Consider the following 22,356-nt stretch of genomic DNA (forward strand, 5'->3'; position numbering starts at 1 on the left):
AAGAATACAGTAATAATTTCAAAACAAACTGTCGGCATTTAGTCCAATAGTATTAGTAAGAGGAAATTTCATCCACTAGTAGTATAATAACATTACCTGCGAACAATAATAATAGTTTAATAACTGATACTTGTGAAATTGCTAACAGTTACTGTTTTTAAATTAACATAATTATTTGGGTCAACGTTTCCTAATAAACCTAGTTGATTAATTTCAATTGTATCTTTGATAGTTATTAAGCACCTTATGTTCTACATATTTTAAAACCTTTTTATTAATTAAAGTTTCATTTTTTTATTAACCACTGAAAAAAATTTTAAAAACAAAAAATATAAATTAAGTCTCTTTTGCTGATTAAAAGTTATTGGTGATGAATTGTTTTTAATCATCAAGGTTAATATTTAAAATCTTAGAACGAATTGTCTCCGAAGTACTCGAAATGGAACTTGAAAGTATACATAGCAATCAAATTAAGGATTTTAGTGGAATCGAGCTAGTATGTATAGTACTCGAAAGTGGGACTTAAAAATAGGACCTCCAAACTCGCTATTATAACAATAATTTCGCAACCGGATAAGCCAATCAGAGGCAACTTATAATCAATTACCATGTAATCTCGTCCACATACCATGGATGACACCTATAAGTTATATTCATTTCAATCTGGTCGAATAAAATCTTCATCATAGGTAATTTACCTTGAATATTTAAAAATTTACATTTTACGATACATTCAAAATAGATTTCTAGCACAAAAAGGGCTAATATTATAATGCGAAAAAATGTAAAAATTTACTACGGACTAAGATGCGCAAGGTCTTGCTTCGGCAGCTAGTTACGTTAGCTGCACAGTTCAAGAGAGAAAAGATTACTGTGCATCAGACAATTAGATTATTAATTCCACCAAGAAATTTAGTTTCCAAGAACATCAGAGACAAAAAGATACTAATAACTCAGTAAAATAAGGTAAAAATAAGGATGCATACCCTCGGAATGAAAGATAATAAGCTAAAAAATTTGCATAACGTCCTTTATTTTGATCGTATAAAACTTAACCTCAAAAGTCTCATATAAATCCAGTGCCTGTACGCGTCTTTAGATATTTAAGGTCAAAGTTCACGAAAATTCTAGTTTTTTTGAAAATATCCTCGTTTCCCTTACACTAAATGACTTTGAAAGGTGGTAAGAGAAATTGGGTTAGAACGGAAAAAATTCTCATTCAACTTTTGTCAGAGAGTAGATTTTATGGTGACGCTTAAACTCCTTTTTGAGATTAGCAGCGCAATAGAGTAGGGGAGCCGCTTACCTGTATATTACGATAATGCCGAGGTCAGCCCAGTAGAATACAAGTAAATAAATGAGTTTTATATATTTAATTGTCTAATTAATTCACTTATACTACGTATTAATTATTACTTATTTTAATACTATTATTAATTGTTAGCATTATTTAATCATTATTTATTACATTTTTTTATTATTTATCATTATTATTAAAAAAAATTTTTTTTTTATTATTATTTATTATTTTAATATTCCATATTTATAGATAATTAATTATAAATTATATATTCTCTAATAATAACTACTATTCTTTTATTTTTAACCAAACACACAATTATCAAAAGAAATATACTTTTTCTTTCCATTATTACTATATTACTATGGAATATTATATACCATGATGAATATTATATCATCGATGGGTTGTATTTCTCCTTAGCCCTCGCGTTGTCGTTTGTATGGAATAAAGATGAGCAACTATCTCTCATATTTTGAATAAATACGGTCAAATATTTACAAATACACATTATGGAGTTTAAGGTAATCGTTGGTTGTATTTGATGGGTTACTCAGACGTACACTTAAGAAACATTAAAGCAATGGAACAATTAAGAAGAACTGCTGGTGTTTTCAAAAATCTTACGAACCTCGCCCGCTTTTTGAAGATGACAACAATGGAGGTGCCAATTTAGCCCAAGAAAAATTTTTTATCGAATTTCATCTAATAAAAAATTTTTTTATAGACATGCTTATCAACAAATTAATAAACTGTATAATAATCACTACAAAAAAACAAAGCCAGAGATGAGTCGGTGATGTTTATCCATGTGTTAAAAACAGTTATTGCAGAGTCTTCTGAACTTTAAAAAAATTACTTCTGTCATTGTAGGAGAAGATATTGATTTGCTAGTTATCTTGATAGGAACTGTGCTTCAATCACATCAACAAGAAATTTAATCTTTTTTTCAAAATGTGGAATGTGGAAGAACAACACTGGTATATTATCGAAAAGTTTTGATAAATACCCCTCATTCTAAGAAACACATATTATTTTTACACGCGTTTAGTGGATGTGATACGCTATTTCTGGCGCTTTATAAAAGAAGGTAAAATATCGCTTATTAAAATGTTTTCGAAAAAACATCACGATATTAAAAGACCAATCAGCTGAACTATTTAAACAAAAAAAACTGCTCTGTACAAGAATTTATTTGAAAATGGAGTATTTTCTTAGCAACGTATAATGCTTCTCGAAATCCAGAAGAAAACGATATAGACTCTTTTAGATACACCCGTAGTTCATCAAATTACAACCAAGACGCAACAAACCAGTGCAGTTATCAAGTCTTCCACCTTCAAGTACAGCAGCTCGTCAGCATATCCTTCGTGTCTATTATCAGACCCAAATTTGGTTGAGGAAATGATTTCGAACCCCAGGAATTCGGCTGGGTACTGCAAAATGGAACCAATAACAACATTATTACCACCAGCACCAGAAGAACTGCTGAATACAATATTTGCAATTGCAAGAAAGGTTGTGGTTCAGGATTGCGATGCACTTTAATTTGTGGGCAGTGTAATGGACAATCATGCCTCAACGCTTCATCAAATTCAGATGGTTTCAATGAAGGAACTGAATTTGCACCTGATATTCTTGAATCTTTCTATTCTGATACTTTTGTAAACGAGAATGATGATAATGAATCCGATATTGAAACAGCCAGAGGAAGAAGAAGAAGAAAATTAATACAAAAATATTAATCATTAATAATAAAAACAAATATTTTATATTTGTAATTTTAATAAATTGATTATTGGATCAATAAATAAATATATAATTAAAAATTCATTTGAAAATATTTCTTTTAATATTGCATGTTTAGTAAACATTAAATAAGTATTATTTAGAGAATATATAATTTATAATTAATATATATAAATATGGAATATTAAATAATAAATAATGATAAACATTTAATAATAATTATAATAATAAAAATGTAATAATAATGATAATAATGCTAACAATAATAATAGTAAGTGAATAATTAACAATATAACTCATTTATTTATTGTATTCTACTGACTGACCTCGCATTATCGTATATACAGGTAAGCGGCCCCTTACTCTTTGCGCTGTATCTCAAAAAGGGTTGAACGTACATAAAATTACTTCTGACAAAAGTTGAAGAGAATTTTTCGTTCTACAATTTCTCTTACCATCTTCAAAGTCATTTAGTGTAAGGGAAACGAGATATTTTCAAAAAACTGATTTTCGTGAACTTTGACCTTAAATATCTAAAGACGCGTACACGTGATTATATGAGACTTTTGAGGTAAGTTTTATACGATCAAAATAAAGACGTATGCAAATTTTTAGCTTATTATCTTTCATTCCGAGGTTGCATCCTTATTTTACCGGAGTATAACCAGTAATGAGTAACAGGATAGAAAAAACATGTTTTATATATATGATACAAGTAATTCCTAATTCAAAATTGGTGTACCACAAGGAATCAGTACTGGGACCCTTTCTTTTTATAATAAACATACATGATTTTTCTTCTAATATGTATGTACATCTTTTTTTATATGCAATCTGCACTTAAAAAAATGTCAGTGACAATTTACAAAATTTAAATAAAGTCCAAAATTAATCCATATTAAAAGCTCTGAAATGGTACAAAGTCAATTCTTTTATCAGTGAACAATAATAAAACTGATAGATAAATTATTTTCTCTGGCACAATTAAATGTAGATAATGTGAAATTACGTCTTGTTATTCGGCTAGATAATATGCTTAATAATTGGGTAAGCCATCTTGACCAGTTGTGTCAAAAGTTTCTAGTTATTTAGCTAGAGGTACTTACGTGATCCATTGGGTAAAACAATCTGTAAACATATATATATGTTAATCTCAGTACACTATGCATCCTTTCGTTCTCATCTTTCATTATGGTACCCGTTGGAGAAATAGCAGGAAGGGAGGAAAAGTTTTGATCTTGAATAAAAGTGTTACAGATAATACACAATATTTTCATCTAACATGGATGTCATGTTTTCAAGTTTTTCGTGAATTGCAAATTATAACATTACCTTGTTTTTACATCTACAAATGTAATGTTTGTTAGATGTTAAAGAAAATCGATCTAACTATACTCTAAGGCAGAACAAAGTTTTTGTGGTTCAAAGATTCCAAATGTTGTTGATAAAAAGGTGTGAATGAAACTGTAAAGTTTTAATATTTCACACATAGTAGTAAAATTAGTTACAGTTTATTTTCACATTGTTTCCGAATATATTTAACTTGTATTTATCCATGTATTGAGGACTCAATGCAGAATAAATTTTAACATGTAATAATTAAATGTACCATACGTATACAATTACCACGCATACTCATAAATCATACTTTTTTACTTCTGTGGGAGGAAACTCAAGCCTTTACCAGTAATAAGTTCCCATGACAGTAATTAGTCATAAATATACGATGAGCAACAGTTTTAAAATAATTGTTTTCCTCATTTACTCTGATTGTTGGGTTGAGAATATCTCTTTAAATCCAATCATTACTTAGCACAGTGTACTACATAGCTATTACATAAATCAATAAACTATGTGATTGTTTTAATGATTAACTTTATACCCAATGACAAGAACGCTAATTGGATAACATAGGCAATCAATATCAAAATTATAGATCTTCTAAAAAAGGAAGACGCTGCTTGTTACTATGTTGTTGCTTTAATACTTGTTGACTCATTTCTTCATAGTTGACTCTTGTAATTTAATGCAAATTAAATGTGGTTACAAAAGAATTTACAATGCTCTTTTTTAATGGCAAAATCATGACTTTAGTTATCTTTAAATTCTGTCCAATCTTATCTTTTTTATAAAATTAGTACATTTTGAAAGTCTATTACAATGACAATATATATGTTTTTTATATTGTTCTAAATTACTTATTTAAAGAATTAAAATACAATTTGCTTGTCACCAAAGATTGGAAATAAGAAGCTCTTTCATGTGTATCGCATAACCAAAGAAAACTTGCGTAACACTTATTTGGTAAACAAAATTAATTGGTAGATCTGACCGGCATATAAAACTGCAAAGTGATCTCTTATCAAGTGAGATGACCTGGCTATCTTCTACAGGTCAGCGGTTGATGGTCTGAATGTTACCGCAATAGAGAGAATTCGGACCGACTCTGAAGGTATCCAATAGAGGAGAGATGCCTAACCTGGAGAGCAGCTGGCCTGACTGGAAGTACCCGGAGTGGAGGGAGAAGGGAGGACAGTTGACGGCAGATGGATGGCTCGAGGGCCGGAGGGAAGTGGATGGAGCCGAGGGGCTGTGGAGAGTTCATGATGGTCTGTACGAGTTTGTCTTCTTGGGTCCACTCCCACCCCGGTGGCTCCCAGTGGCTTGAAATCACTAAGGTAACAAACTATTGAGTTTTTTTTGAATGTTTACAAACAGGTTTAATTACCAAATGTTATGTGTCACTCAAAAAAAACTTCACGTTTGCGTCTTTTAAAAGTATTTTTAACACACATTTGCTGCGGTAAAAGGTCCCCATTGTGTACCCAATATACAGTATTAATCAAACTCATAATTTTTGTTCAGCTTGGCACTATTTGTGTTCAATTATGCTCTAAAGTAATTAACAGACCTGAAACCCCGAATTTTTTGGGCAATAAACACTTGTAGATGTAAAATCATAATAACTTACCAGTTGTGATAAGCAATATCGAAATACCAAGGACCAGAAATACTCTAGGTAACCTTGATTTTTCACACAGTTCTGTCTCAAAAGCATCGTAACTGCACGGACAGTGGTCCTGCATGTTATGTTGGATACAGTATTACAATGTTTCTTCCAAAAAACACACAATAAAACAGAGAAATTATTTAAATATTCTTTGAATAATTCTAATATGAAACATAACACCCATTCAATTTACAAAGGATATTGTAAGGGTCCATATGTGTCCGTGTGTTACTAATACTAATCAAACAGTAGTCCCGCTTTGCAGGTCAAGTAAGTATACTTCATATAAAACAAGTTCGAAAGTTACAGAGATCTGTGGTAAGATTGCAGCACATGACAGGTAAAATAAGTGAGTGCTGTACGTTTGGTAGAGTAACTGATCGAAAACAGTCCTCCGCAACTTTGGCAATGGAAAATCCTACTGTCCGGACAGTAGTCTGCAGCAAACGTGTTAATTTTATGATTTTTCATGAAATTTAAATTGATTTTATTTTTATTTTGAATATTTTAAAATTTTAAGTGTGATCTTTTCAGACTGAATTTTGCTACTGTGGCTAAGTATTATTTTTCTACATAGTGGTACATTGTACATTCAAGATTCCAGTCCTATAACTTAGTTGATTACATAAATTGTGTTAAAAGACAATAAAACATTTACGATGTGTCACTTCAATCTGGGCAACCTTATGGATTTCCAGGAGCGGCACATCACTAACTGCAAATGTCAAGATTCTGGGGTTCATGGGCAATTCGATAGGTGTAGTCTACTGTGGGATATGACTGTTGGAGTTGGTAGGATTTGTTCCCTAATCTCAGAGGTTCTAGCTAACCTCAACAAGGGTGTGCCACCCCCTGCCTACTTTGACTGGAGAGGCTGGTTTCAGAGCTGGCCTCTCCTTCTTCCGGGGAGGCAAGACTTTGAGATGTGCCCCTAATTTCTTCCTCATGGATCTCGATAGGAGGCGGTCCCTACTTCCCTAACCTTACAAATCCTGAATATCCTGTCACTCCGGAAGCAGCGCAAAGGTTCTTACAGGACTAAGTGCAATTTATAAGCTTCTTGTCCTAAAAAAAAAAAAAAAATACTACAAGGCTAATAAGAAAGTGATTCGTGATCAGTTAATGCAGTACCTAGAAAATAAGAATTTTATGATTATTTCTCAACATGATTTTCAATCAGGATGATCTGCAAGTGAATTGATAGACGTGTTGTGGAATCAGTACAGTAGACACACTATAGGAATCTATATCGATCTATCAAACGGTCTTTAATAGTGTAAAAAATGTTCTTTCAATCAAAAATAAATGAAAATTAGTAGGATGTTCAAAGTACATATTGTCATAATTAAATAGTATTTAAAGAATAAATTTTAAATTTGTTTAACTTTTTTTGTGAGAAAACAAGTTGTATCATCTAAATTACAAAAACATTTTTCAGTTTCTCTAAGTCTCAATTTTAGGTCCTCTACTTTTCCTCTGTTCTTATGTATACTGATGTTTAATGCTGCCTGCAAGAAACCTTTTCCTGTAATGTGATAACTCAAAGTATTAAAGCATCTGCAAAACACAGTGAGTCTAAATTTTTTAATGATTAATCCATAAAAAATGGAACACTATTTAGGTGCCCACAATTTAAAGTTAAATCATAAAAACACACTTTTGTATCTTTTAGAGTAATCCCACATAACAGCATAATTGAACTGCAAATAGTTTATAATGGAACTTTGTTTGAAAGTAAAAGTAACAGAAATTTTCTTGGCTTGGTAATAGATGAAAACTTAATTTGGGATAGACATATACAAAAAAAAAACTGAATTCAGGAATTTGTGCTTATCGAATATATTCACATTTTTGTAAAAAAAAAATAACTGACTATAATGGAATAATTTGTTTGAAAAGTTATTTATAGTTGGCAAGTAATTCAAAGGTATTCGTTATTTTAATGTCTCGTTGTGTAATGTGCAATTGATAATATGGCAAGGAAATAACAACAACTAACATATAATTTCTTATTGGATCATTTGAAAGTAAATATAATTGAGATGGACATATAATCAAATGTCTATATTAGTCCATGTGGATTTTTAAGAAATGTACCATACCTTACTTGTGCCGGTCACTGAATTGATGTACTCTTCTTTTCAATTTAATATTTACCAGATTTTCTAAAACCTGGTAATTAAAACTAAATTTGTGAAAAAAAAACTTTCCATTATGAATAATTCCAATAGTTAATAATAATATATTATAATAATAATATTATAATAATGATATATTATATTATAATATAATGGACCAATATCCATTTCTTACATTTAGTAAAATTTTCAAAGACCATTTCATGAGAACTTAGCTAATAAGTTATCACCAAGATAATTATCAAATTTTTAAAAGGATTGTAACAGTAGATTAATTGATTAATCAATAATTGACCTACTATATTAATCTGCAATGTATGATACACTAACTTGGGTTAAATGGTTAATGGTTTGATAATTTTAACTATAGGTTATATTTTTAAAAACTATTATAAAAAAATAATTAAAAACAAATTTGCTAGCCAAAATATTAGAATTTTGACTTTACAAAAACATTTGTTATTTTTATGAATGAGTTGTTACATTTGGAACTACAAAAATTATAGGACCATGTTGCAACTTGGATTGGCTTGGAAGAGGAGGGGGTAGTAGGAGTGAATCTGATATAATAGCACACCAAATCAGAGTAGTTTGGAATAAATCTACAATGTAAAATGTATTAGACAGGCTAATTTAAAGTAAAACAATTAAATGCTGCATTTCAAACAAATTAGATGGAATAAATCTAAATTAAATGTATTAGACAGGCTAATTTTAAAGTAAAACAATTAAATGCTGCATTTCAAAACAAATTAGATAGCTGTTGTATTTGTATTTTTGAAATTTGTAGGGTATTTATAGGGTGTTATATCCCTCTTTTTGACACAAATGATTATAGTTAGTATTAATGTTATTGTGAGACGTTTAATTATTTACTGAGTTACTATAAACTAACTGAGAAATCCAGCTAAGCATATGTAGAAACTGGGTTTTTGTCCTTGAAATTATAATAATGTCATTCATATATCAGTCTCAAGGTAAAACTGTCACTGCATCATGCATGGTCAACGCTAAATGCTACAAACTTTTGTACTCTAATAATTATGATTTCTTGTACACTGACTACAATGTTTCTGAAAATGATTTAATGTCTGTATAGAATCTGTCTGCCATTTTATCTGTCTGTCCGTCTCTCTGAAATATCAAAGATCCATTCCGCCGTTGTGCTATAATATAATGCGTCCCCTCCAAGCTATCTGCAGATTAAAAACCTTGACATAAACAAAAATTAAATTTACTAAAACTAGAAATTTTTATCCTTTTACAAAATTAATGCAAACACACAAAGTAACTTAACCCCTAACGTCTTTTCTTGTATCTCAATGTATGTTGTTTTTGGTGAATGTTTTGCTCCTTTGCATAAACAGGTTTGTAGAGTCTAGATATATACATTTCTTTGCAAAAATGTTATTTTAGTACCTATCTCAAATTTTTGTTTTTTAGATAGATATTGTCAAATAAGTAATTTTCACTATCTGTGCTTATGTCATCGTCACCCAAAACGAATTCAATCATTTATTTTTGCATAGGATATTTTCATGGTACAAATACAAAAAATAAAATCATAATATACTTCAGGATGGGTGACATGCAAGAACAACACGCAGTAGTTGTTTGCACTGAGTGACTCACCAAGGTGCAATCGCTTGTGGTAGAGAACTAGGAAATGCCTACAACTAGTAGAAAATGCCAGAACCAGGGCCCGTACTCAACATTGGCGGACCCTGGAAAAGATATTCGGCCGGGGCCCATCATGTCCCATTACCTCGCCACCCTGTTGTGTGGTTTCTGCCCCGGGCCCCAGCAAAATTGTCCAAAAAACCTGTTCTGACCTAGACAGAATTACTAGTGTGATACGTGGTTGTCATAGAAATGCTTCTTGTGCAATATTACAGCGGGAAAATAATCAGACATGAACAAAATAAACGATGCGAAAAAATACATCAGTAGCACACCTTTATACAATCGCTATGAACATAATATTATGTTCATATATAATGCTAATCAACATAATGTTATGTTCGAGTGGCAACCTGGAGCATGTTCTTCATCATTCAAAAAAAGGTTATAAGAATACTGGCTGATCTTCACTGGAGAGCAGGAGTGCTTTTAAAGAAATGGGAATATTGACAGTCACTAACATCTACCTGCTGGAAGTGATCTACCTGGCATCCTCAAGACAACTGCAGCGCCACATGAACACTCACACCTACCAAACCAGGAATGCCACAGACTTTGCTCTGCCGATTCACCACAGTAGTCACTTTCAATCAAAGCCTTCATACGCTGGAGCAAAGTTTTTTCAACGTCCTTCCTGACACAATCAAGAGAGCTGACCCAATTATTTTTTTAAAAAACTTCAAGCTTGGTTGCTCCAACGAGCATTCTACACCATAAGTGAATTTCTGGACTGGCCAAATTTTACTATGTAAAGCAAGTTCTGGACTGAAATTACTATTACAAATGTACTGTATTAAGTGACACCATTTTAAATCTTGAAGATAGTAAAATAAAGTTACTCTCTCTCTCTCTCTCTCTCTCATGTCAAAAAACTGTGAAGGGGTTAATGGCTAACAATTACAAACCAATTATATTAAATCTAAGTAAAAAACTTTTCTTTAAAAAAATGTATTGAAAATTATGAGGAGATTAAACTCTGCATGTTATCAAAACGCTAGTGTTGCAAAACTCAATTAATTTGGAAACTAAAATACAATTTAGTAAAATTTCTTTTTTCAAATAATTCAGTTTGGTATTTAATTTTGAGATAATTTTCTGACTTCGATAAAGTTTTTTAAGATCCAGAAAAACATTATTAGATTAATGACTTTTACATAATTTAGAACTTCTTGCAAACCTCTGTTTAAAGAATTAAAAATCTTATTACTTCAAAATTTATACATTCTGAAAATCCTAACAGTACAATCAAACTTTGAAAGCTTATCACATGAAAACTTAAACTTTGGATCATAATTACAATACAAGATTTAGAGCCAATTTTCAATATGACATAAATTGACTGCGCCTTGTAGAAAAAACTCCAATGTACGCGGCAAAAAACTATACTATAAGTTACCTCTAAAAATATAAGTATTTAATCAATTCAATAACATTTAAAAGCAAACTAACAGATTTTTGTTGAAAAACACTATTATAGTAATGATGAGTATTTAATGGATTCTGAATTTTAAAATTTTATTTTAGCGTAGATTGCATCAAGTTTGTTATGCTAGCTTGACCTCTTTTATATATATTTAAAACCATTATTCCATTATACTATGACAATTTTATCTTTTTCTATAGCAATGCGTATATATAAACATTTATGTGAAAATAAAGACTGATTATGACAAATGAGCTGTGCTTTAATTTAAATTTCACTATAATCAGATTGTATTTGAAACAGTGTAGAAACAGTATAATTTTTAGTTGGTTTTACAACTACAAAGTTAATATTTGCATAGTTGTGGTTTGATTTGCAAGCAACTAATACATTGGCTGCTTTTAAAATGTAATGATGGCCTTATATAGCATGTAATTGGATATCATATTTTGAGAATGGTACTTGGAAAGCAACAACAGATAAGGTATTTTGGAACCTGCTTTCATATGTCCACATGCACCAATTCCTTGAATTACACATGAAGCCTTGTAAAGTTGTTCAGGCTATCCTTGGGTAACCTAGGGATTCAATTCAATTCAATTCAAAATTCTTTATTCATTTTTATGCACATGTGATACAATGAATAGTGTCAAAGTTCTAGATACTACCTAAATAATATTTACAATGTTAAGTACAGCTAGTACTTAATTGCAAGCATCTTGGAAAACTATAAAGAGGAGGTGGATAGTTCCTCAATGGAATAGAGGGCTTTTTTGATCAGGTACTCTTTTAGATTTTTTTTGAACTTAGGGCCACTTTCAGTTTTTATGTTTTGTGGGATGTATTTTAAAAATTTGTTCCCCATGTATGTGGGGTTTTTTCCAAAAACTTCAACTTATGGTTCGGAATAATCTCGATTTTTGCTCTAGTGTTGTAATGGTGACTGGGTGTCTTAGAATTTAAATTTAATTGTTAATTTTTTACTAGAAGGATTGATTCAAAAATATATTGTCCATAAACAGTAAAAATTTTTTAAATGTTTAAAATGCTCTTTAGCTGCATCATTATATTTCAGCTTCAGCATTATCCGTATTGCCTTTTTTTGTTGTTTTAATATATTTTCCATATTTATTTGTTTGGTTGAACCATAAAGGGCTATGCAAAAAGAGATATGAGAATGAACATAAGCGAAATATAAATTTTTCAAAGTTTTTAGGTCACTGTAGTAACTCATTCTCCATAATGCATAGACACCAGAATTTATTTTAATTAAAAGCTTATGAATGTGTTCATCCCAATTCAGATGATGATCTATTGTTAAACCTAAAAAATTTGTGCAGTTTTTCTTTTCAATTTTGAATGAATCACAGACTATTGTAGATCCCTTCAGCGTTCTATTTTGCAGTGTTTAGAATTTTACAAAGTTTGTCTTTTTTGAATTTAATATTAAATTGTGGATTTTTAAATAATTGCCAATATTTTCTAATTCAATAAAAGTATGAATTTCTAATTCTTCTAGAGATCTTGATGACATAGCTAGATTTGCATCATCGGCATATAGGCACAGTTCACTATTTGGCTCATGTGCCAAAACCTTATCTATGCCACCCAGGTAACACAGGAACAGTAGTGGTCCTAAAATAGACCCTTGGGGTACACCAAACCTTAGAGCATTACAATGAAAGAGGCTTTAATATTTTTGTTCTGTTTTGATAAGTGTGTTATCTCTACATATTGAGATCTGTCAGAGAGGTAAGACCGAAACCATTTAAGAGCGCTGTTTGCTACTCCTAAGGTTTTTAATTTTTCTATGAGCTTAGAGTGTTTAACACTATCAAAAGCTTTTGAGATATCCATGAAGACCTCAATCTATGTTTTCCTTTATCAACTGACTCTATAATTGTTTTGATAAATGACACAGCAGCACTCACAACTGACCTACCGGATCTAAATCCATGTTGGCCTTTATCAAATAAATGAAATGTTTCTAAAAATTCTGTTAATTGTAAATATACTGCTTACTCATATATTTTAGATATTGTTGGTAGGACAGATATCGGTCGATAATTACAAACATTCTTTTTATCGTCTTTTTTATGTATTGGTATTATTTTTTGCTTGTTTTAATTTAATAGAAAAATACCAGAAACAAAAGAGGAATTAATTAGATGTGCCAAAACTGCACTTAATGGTTGGTTTCATAATGTGAGCATCATTATAATTACATTCAATATCAAAATTCACAAGTTGATTGTCACTATTAAATTTGTACCTAAATCTTTCACTAAGTTAACAAAATAGTCATTGAAAACGTTTGCTATCAATTTGGGATCAGATACAATTTGAGTTCGCTCCCTTAATGTAATGTTGTCAGGAGTTTCCCTCTCTTTCACCCCTACTTCTGAGTTTATTAATTTCCATACGGTTTTTTGGATATTAGCGGATTTGTTGATTTGCTTTAGAAAGGATGGAATTTGCTTTCGAAAACTAGATTTCAGCATGGTGTCATAATATAACTGAGACTGGCATCTCTCAATTTGGTACTCCAAGCAAAATTTCTTACCATGGGTCACTGGCAGGGGCTCACCCAAAGGAATATATGGGGTCCATCATCCCTGCACAATATCGTCGTTTTACCTTATGAGTTTTTCTAGTCAGATATATAACTAAAACTATACAGATTCTAGCAATAAGTTAATACACACTTGCATACACGTTTTAAATATTTATTTTTCACTTTCTTTTATTCGTAATAGTATACAATCGTAACTACTAATAACCTTCCGAACTAACCTCTCTCCTAAAATAAATTTCTTTGGTATGCTCCTCATCGATCAGTTACTTTTTAAGTAATTACTTATGGTAATAAATCATTTTAAGCCAATTTTAGCTAACAACAAGGAAATAAAATCTTATATTATGCTGTTTCTTTTTCCAAAAAACCACACTGTAATTGGTTACCGAAAACCCTTTTTCTATTATAATGGATTACTATGAATAACATTTACATTGAAACCATTTGAGATTTCTTGGATAGATCTATAAGTGCTTGAAAATATTGTAAGAAATAGCGTAATTTAGGGTGTAATAATAATAATAAATATTTTATTCCATAAGACATTTTTACAGGAAATGTATCGGAATTGTCAAATTTAGAGAGCTTAAATTTTCCATACACTACCACAAAAGTCTCATACATAGATTGTTTGCCGTCACACTCTCTCACTCATTCGAATTGTCCATCTCTAATCCCTAGTCAGTCTGCCAATCGAGGGTCTCCCAATTAAATGCCATAAACTCGTCCGAAAGCGTTTGCGACTAAAATTGATTTCAGACGAGCTTTAAATGCCTTCGGCATTGGGGCATTTTTTATCGAATTTGGTAATCTGTTGAAGAGAACTCCTGCCTGGGAAGGCAAACGTTCAAACAGTACCGTCCTGTGTGCCCCAGTTCGGTAGTTGTATCACAAACATGGTCCATTGAGATAAGGCACATGAATAGGATAGGTAACAATTAAATGATTTAAAATAATGGAAAACGAAGGAAACAAGTACAGGCATTGAAATTCTTTCCCAATTACAAGAATAGTCAATATTTTTCCTAATAATTTTTCTTTCCTTTTCAACACATCAGATATTGACAAGTTAATCCTCATTTACTTTCATATCATACAGGATGGCAACTGCACCGTTGAACTGCGAATATGTCTTCTATTGGTTCATATTTTTAGCAATTTAAGACTTTTGTACAGCTCTAACTATGACAACTCAACCAACATGTTTTTTATTCGGTTTTTAAAATTCTTGAAATAATTGTAATTTTTCGAAAATGCTTCAGGTAAAATAAAAAAATTACCTAATTTCATATCAGCATGTGCTGTAAAAATGTAAAATATTCATGCCAAATTTGTATATTGTGTGGATGATGTGTTCTAACATAGGATTGCATTTTTTTGTCACATTACTTTAGACTAGGCTCAGATGATTCTTAGAATGTGAAATCTTGGATTCAAAGTTTAAGGTTTTAAGTTGAGATTTCCAGTAACAATTTCCACAATTACTGTTAATTTGTTGCCCATTTGCTGTTTTTTCCTGTTAAGTTGACCATGCATCAGGACCCATTTAAACATGATAGAAGTCCACCACACCACATGTTGCGTAACACTCTTTGTTGAGGTTGCACACAAAATTTCTAATTTCTAGCTCATTTTATTACAATACTTAGGTTACATGTGTTTCTATGACACATGTTAAAATATCATGTTCAATTTCTTCTTTCCCCCATAAAAAATTGTTGCTGTAGTGATAAATAAATCAATAAGTAAGTACTTTCTTATACATAAAATATTTTTTTGTATGGACGGTTCATATTAAGGTAAAGTATTGATCATTTTAATTTTACCAATTTTTAATGTCACAGAATTTTTATTTATGGAAATAAAGTAGTTTGAGATTTAAACTTAAATTTTCAATGCGTTTAAACACATTTGTGATTCTGATTACAACACATTTGCAAAGCTAACACATTAGCTTTTGTCAGCTATCTGTGTTGTAGGTCCCAGTGTTAAAACAACATATGAAAACGGGAACGGTTTTGATTACCCACTGATCGTTGGCTCAATGACCGGCCCACTTTATAAAGATGTAGAGATTCAATTAGTCTGCTGGCCCGTTTCATTTGTTTCATTTCTGTTAATTGTACAAATAAGATTGTTGGCCCAACGAACCTTCAAATATTAATTTACTGGTTTATTAAAAAATATACCAACAAAAACATAAATAATGGAAAAAATAGATCACAAAATTATATATATAAACTAGTATAGATTGTATTTATTCTCTGGTTAGTCAACCAATTGAGAGGTCTCCCAATTTTTTGCCATAAACTTGCCCTATACCGAAGAAAACGTGTATGGTCAAATGTTGTTTTAAATGAATTTTAAATGCCTTCAGCATGGGGGCAATTTTGATCGAGTTCGTCAGTTTTGTTGACAAATCGAACTCCTGCTTGAGTAGGCAAACGCTCGTGAGCTACTATCCTGTGTCATCTGTCACAGTTCAGTAGTCATCCATGCATGTATTTGCATAAGAGCATTTAGTATTTTGCATAAGAGTATAAGAGCATTTGGATTTGAAAAAAGATATTTTTCCAAGATGTAGAGACAAGGTAATGTCAACAGTTTCATATTTCTAAAAGCTGGCCTGCACGATTCTATCCATTGCAGTTTTTGCAATTTTTCAAACCCATTTTTTTTAAAGATAAAAATTCTGAAAAAGTATGTGCTTGTGCAAGAAGGTATAGGTAGATCAGCCCATAATATACCATCATCAGTACCAAATTTGGGAAGTATTCGGACAGTTTTTACTCAAAACATAAAATGCCTGAAGATAAATTTGAACAATCATGATCCACATGGACAATCCTAAGTCAAACCTCTATCTAGGTATATTCCGAGGTTTTTCATTGAGTAGAATTCAGTCTTTTCATCTAACATAACTGTTGGACTATTATTATAAATCTGTTTGTAGCAAACTAAATTGAATGAATGTCGATATCAAGAGATTTGTTTGCAGGTCGTGGCTGTTGAAATGTTGAACTACACTGTTGAGCTCAATGAAAGTAATTTGTTTAAGTTCTCCTTATGATTTTGAGTTGAGACAGAGAGTTGTATCAACTGTGTACTGGATGTTGCCCTTGCTGTATCGATGAACTAACATCATTTACGTAAATCAAGAAGAGTAAAAGGGCTAAATATGGAGACCTAAGGATCCCCATAGCTCAGACTCAGGTGTTCCCTTACTGAGACACAATTTGAGCCACTTGAGTGACATTCGTTTGCATCCTGTAATACTCCCCAGTTTGTGAATAAGGATTTAATGATAAAAAAAATAAACTTTTTATTCTTTATTTAATTTTTTGTTCCTAAGGTAATATTTGATTCATTTTTAAAAAATTTTTACGTTATCGCAGGATTAAGTGTAAGAAAGGGCCATGCGGCCCTAACTTTGCCTGTATAAATAAAGAATTTTTCATTTGACAGTAATACGCTTTGAAAAGTCAAGCAAAATACTCAAAATATCTCCTTGACTTTCGATTCCTTCTACTGTTGCATCGGCTAGATGCACGACTGTGTCCTAACTGTCGATTTTACCACTTTGGAATCCCAATTCACTCATTGGAAAAAAAGCTTCTCAAATATTTTGCTGAAGACTGGCAGCATCTAGATGAGGTGATAATTTTGAATTAAAAGAGGGTCACCCTTCTTGAAAATTGGAATGACTTTGTTGATTTTTGAGAGAGGATGGAAATTTCTTGTGTAAAAAGAGAGGTTAAATGAGGTGTTTCAAGCGGCCCCAATAAATGCTTAGAGCACTGTTTTAGGAGCCACATTGGCACATTGTTTGAGTCAACCAGACCGTTTTGATGGAAAGTCTTCTTATCACTCCAGCAATTTCCTCCTCTGATACCGGGGTAAGAGGAAATGAAGCTGGTGGAATTGGCACTGATGGCTGAACATGATACCTATTCATTGAACTCCTCTACTATCCTTAAATAAGGAGTTTATCGTTTGATTTGCAGTTTTGCAGGTTTGTAATTCAATATTTTTTAAATGTTGATGATAGCTTATGCGGCTTTTGAGACTTTTTTCAACGTGAGCAATGCATTGTTTACATTATAGGTAGCTTTGATGACTTTTCTAATAATTAGTTTGTAATTTTGAAAAAATCTATTGAATTCCTTATTGAATGTGTGCTTGTTGATTTCTGAGAAAAATAACTTTTTCTCTAGAAACCAGGATACCTTTGGTAATCTATGCACACTCGTGTTTTTTTTTTTAGTTTTTGTTTTAGAAATTTTAGAATTGCAAACTCAAGGTGATCATCAGAGTTCAGAAATTAAAAACATTTTTCCCCAGTTGAAAGGTGAGCAATGCTTTGTTTGTAAAGATTAATCAAGAAAACTTAATTGAAACAATTCATATATTATAATAATTGCAAGATAAGTGAAATTGTTGTAAATCATCACAGGTTAAATTTGACTGAAAAAAGACTCGTTTCAAAATTTTGCAATAGGTTCTTTACTGTTCAGACTTGTCTCCTTAGGGACGCCTCTTCCCGATGATATCAGATGTATTGAGGACCATGCAACACTTTGGGGAGGGGGTTAGGGGTCTGCTGCTGGGGGGCCTTTGGGAGTGACGGTGGTGCTGATTGTTGCGCTCATGTGGTGCTGCTTGTAGCGGTCATGTGGTCAGTGGGTGTGTTTAGAGTGATTGAATGTGTCTTCTTGTTCTTCATTTTGAGTTTTCTTGTATTTATCATACTATCTATAAAGTTTTTATTTTGTATTTTAAGAATAAGTTAATAATTTACCACAATTTTGTCATACTATTTTAAATTTACTGTATACAATATGAGATTGAATGGTAGAGAGGGATTTGATAGCCCTTTAGATGTCTTTAATAAATACATTTTTCCATTTCATGGCAGACTGTAGGCCTGAGTTGTTATATACCATTACAAATATTTAATAACACTTAGTTATGATAGCACAAGTGGATATAAGAAACACACAGTTTCTACTGTGGACTACCGAGGATAATCTTCTTGAGGATGTCCTTTACAATTCAGGAGCCGAGAGCAAATTTGCATTGTCCTGGCACACAACCTGGTTGTTCCTGGAATTGATAAATGTTTCCTACAAAAAGAAATCAGTTGTCAGCCACATAGAGATCAAAATCGGAGGGTATCAAAAGGGTTAAAAAAGTATGGACCAATGATGTTTTCTCTTATTATATATTTTCAAGCGTGATAAGTTTCAAAACTAACTGTCAGATACCTAAACTACTAGTTATATCACCATCAGTCAATCATTCCACAGTTAGCACCAACAAGCAAAATATGACAACAATGCTCTGCCTTGGCTCAACAACTTTGTAAAGCTTACTTTTAATTTCAGGTCAGTAACAGAAAATGAAATTTCAAAAATCTTAAGCTCTTTTCAAAACAAATTATTAACCGGATGGGATGAAATTCCTATGACAGTGATAAAAATATGCAGCAAACAACTCATTAAACCTTTGGTACAACTTGGTAAATTCCTCTTTTATCAGTGGGCAATTTCCCATCAAATCTTAAAATCGCAAAAGTAGTTCCATTATTCAAAAAGGGTGATTCAAAGGATCCCTCCAACTATAGACCGTTATCACTACTGCCCACCTTTTCCAAAATTTATGAAAGAGCAGCTTACCAACCAACTAGTACATTATCTTGAGACTCAGTGTTTACATGATGAAGAACAACATGGTTTCAGACCCAACCGATCTGTTGTAACGGCTGGCATTGAATTTATTAATTCAGTTATCAACTCTGTAGATAAAGGAGAGAAAACAATGGGATTTTTTTTTTGGACCTAAGCAGAGCATTTGACAGTGTATCTCATAAACTTCTTTTAAACAAAATTGAAAGCCTGGGAATTTGTGGCAATTCTTTGAATTGGCTAAATTCTTACTTAATTGATCGTGAACAATTTGTTGAAATAAAAACTACGGAAAAAATCGTATTATTTGCAGCCACTCTCCTCTTGCTCAGATTCATCACAGCATTCCACAGGGCTCAATTCTTGGCCCACTATTGTTTCATCTATTATTTAAAAGGTCTACCACTTTCATTTCCTGGTGGTCCATCAAAAAATTTGTGCCTCTATGCAGATGATGCTAGTTTAAAGATTAGTGAAAAATCATTAAATAATTTAGAAAATAATTCAATATTAAGTCTAACTTACAGGTATGAACAATTACTTAAGTAACCATAAATTTATTATTAAATGCAAGTAAAACCAATTTTATCATGTTCTCAACAGGGAAAAGTAAAACAACCCATTGATCCAGTTATAAATATCAATTATAAAGTTTTGAATAAAGTAACTTCCACAAAATTTTTTAGGTCTAATTGTAGACGAAAACTTGACATGGAATCCTCCACATTGACCATGTTAGTAAGTAAAGTTAGTTCAGGAATATATGCTATTTACCGAATGTCCAAATTTTGTTCAATTAATACATTAAAGGCACTCTATTATGCACTGGTCGAATCATCTGTCACTTTTGGTATTGCTATTTATGGTGGTACATCAAAGCAGAACTTAGATAGAATTCTTCTTCTTCAGAAAAGAGCTATACGAACCATGTTGAATCTAAAATTTTGATGTTTCAGTTCGTGAACATTTTTCTCACTTGGACATTATGACTGTCTACAGCCTTTATGTGTTTCATACCACCCTTACATGTAAAACAATTATGTAATAATAGTTTAATTCCTAGACTAGGTGACAGACATACATATTTTACCAGACATAGAAACGAAAATTGCCATTGACTCCCATAGGCTTGAATTTTTCAACAAAAAAACATCAAGCGCAGGTGCAAAATTTTTATCAAGGCTTCCTGTGGAATTGAGAGGCATTGACAACTTTAAAGAATTTAAAAAAGAGCTAAAATTGTATTTAACAGAGAAACCATTGTATGGGTTAGCTGAACTATAATTAACTTAGTTCTTTTATCATATATTTATCAATACTGTATATATATGTTTTTTAGTTTTTAAGTTTTTTCTAATGACGCCATTCAATTTGTAATACCACTGTATACTTTATCAATAAAGTTATTTTCAATTCAATTCAACTAGACAAAGAGACTGCACGTCACTACATTAAGAGCCTCTGTTTAAAGTTAGCTGATGCTGATTTAATATTTATTTACATGTCTGACAGTTAGTTTTATGTCTGTAAAGCTAAGAAAATATGGTCTGGGAAAAGAATTATCATTGATATTTTAACCCTTTTCATAACCTATTCATTTTAACCTCCACCAAAAGTAGTGTAGCTGACAATCAATTCCTTTCTTAGGAAAGATGTCAGTTCAAGAAAAACCCGGTTGTGTACTCATACTTAATGCAAATTAGATCTTGGCTCCTGGACTATTATGATTAAGTCTGAATAGAAATGAAAACTCTTTATAATATTGTTACTGTTGCTACTTACAATGTTTTGATATTTTGCAGGGGACTGATATAACTGAAGCATTTGAAGCTCACCATATTGGACCTCTGGCCTCAAAAATGCTGGAGAACTTTTATGTCAGACCTGCAAAAACTCCAAGGAATTCAGCTTTTACTTTCCATCCTGATGGTTTTTATCGGACCCTGAAGTTCAGAGTTTATGAGAAACTTAAAGGAGTTAGACCCGGACCTAGTGAACAGTGAGTGAAGATATTTTTTGTAATAGAAATACTATTTATCATTGAAATGAATGTAAAATCACATCTCTTAATTTAGTAAGTACCTTACATATTATAAAGATATACATGGTGCTTGGCTGATCGTTACTGAAGGCTATCACTCGAGGGGCTGAAAAATTTCATTTCTGGTCTATCTGTCCCACATGAGTAATCTCAGAAACAAAAACTAGACCTATATTTTAAACTGTTTAAAATTCCTTCTGTTCTCTGATATCCTTGGGGCTGAGAAAATACGTCAATCCCGGGCCATACCCGGCAGGGCGGCTCGGCCGGCCCGGCGCCACGCACCTTAGGGGGGGGGGGAAATTTTGTCCCTAACTTGTAGATATGGAGCAGGACAGTTTCAAAAAATCAAAGATGTGTTCCGCTAATTCTTATGCTAACCAAATCACCGCAGAGTCCTGTCAATCATCAGTCCTGGAACTAAGACCAACCTTCATAATAAAGAGAAATTGTTTTTCTATAAGGGGAGCCCAAGTCCTGCCGAACATCCCTCAATATCAATCTTTATAACCCTCATCGTTACTTTGGTTTATAGAGTGAAGGAGCTGCCCGGCCCTTCTAAGAAAGAAGTCGGCGAGAGGGCATTAGGAGAGATAAAAAATTATAGATTTGCTTTCATAGTCCAGAGGCTCTAACTCTCCAGTTTAAAAAAAAAAAAAAAAAAAAAAAAAAAAAGGGTCTAATTTCCTGCCTATCCTATTCCTTTTTACGAGAGAAGTTGTTACCTCGTAGGAGAAGAGCTACTCCACAGCCTGG

At 32.0% G+C, this 22,356-nt stretch overlaps 1 protein-coding gene across 1 annotated transcript; it reads left to right on the plus strand.

The window, feature by feature from the left end:
• Window positions 1–5,430: 5,430 nt before the first annotated feature.
• LOC124374559 (cytochrome b5-related protein-like) lies at window positions 5,431–21,558 on the plus strand (the record flags this gene model as incomplete). The annotated part of the gene is made up of 2 exons (XM_046832753.1): window positions 5,431–5,727; window positions 21,362–21,558. Coding segments are annotated over exons 1-2 (329 nt in total), but the record flags the coding sequence as incomplete, so codon positions are not given.
• Between the last annotated feature and the right edge of the window lie 798 nt (window positions 21,559–22,356).

The sequence above is a fragment of the Homalodisca vitripennis genome, unplaced genomic scaffold (genome assembly GCF_021130785.1).
Source record: "Homalodisca vitripennis isolate AUS2020 unplaced genomic scaffold, UT_GWSS_2.1 ScUCBcl_9022;HRSCAF=17376, whole genome shotgun sequence".
Classification (NCBI taxonomy): Eukaryota; Metazoa; Arthropoda; class Insecta; order Hemiptera; family Cicadellidae; genus Homalodisca; species Homalodisca vitripennis.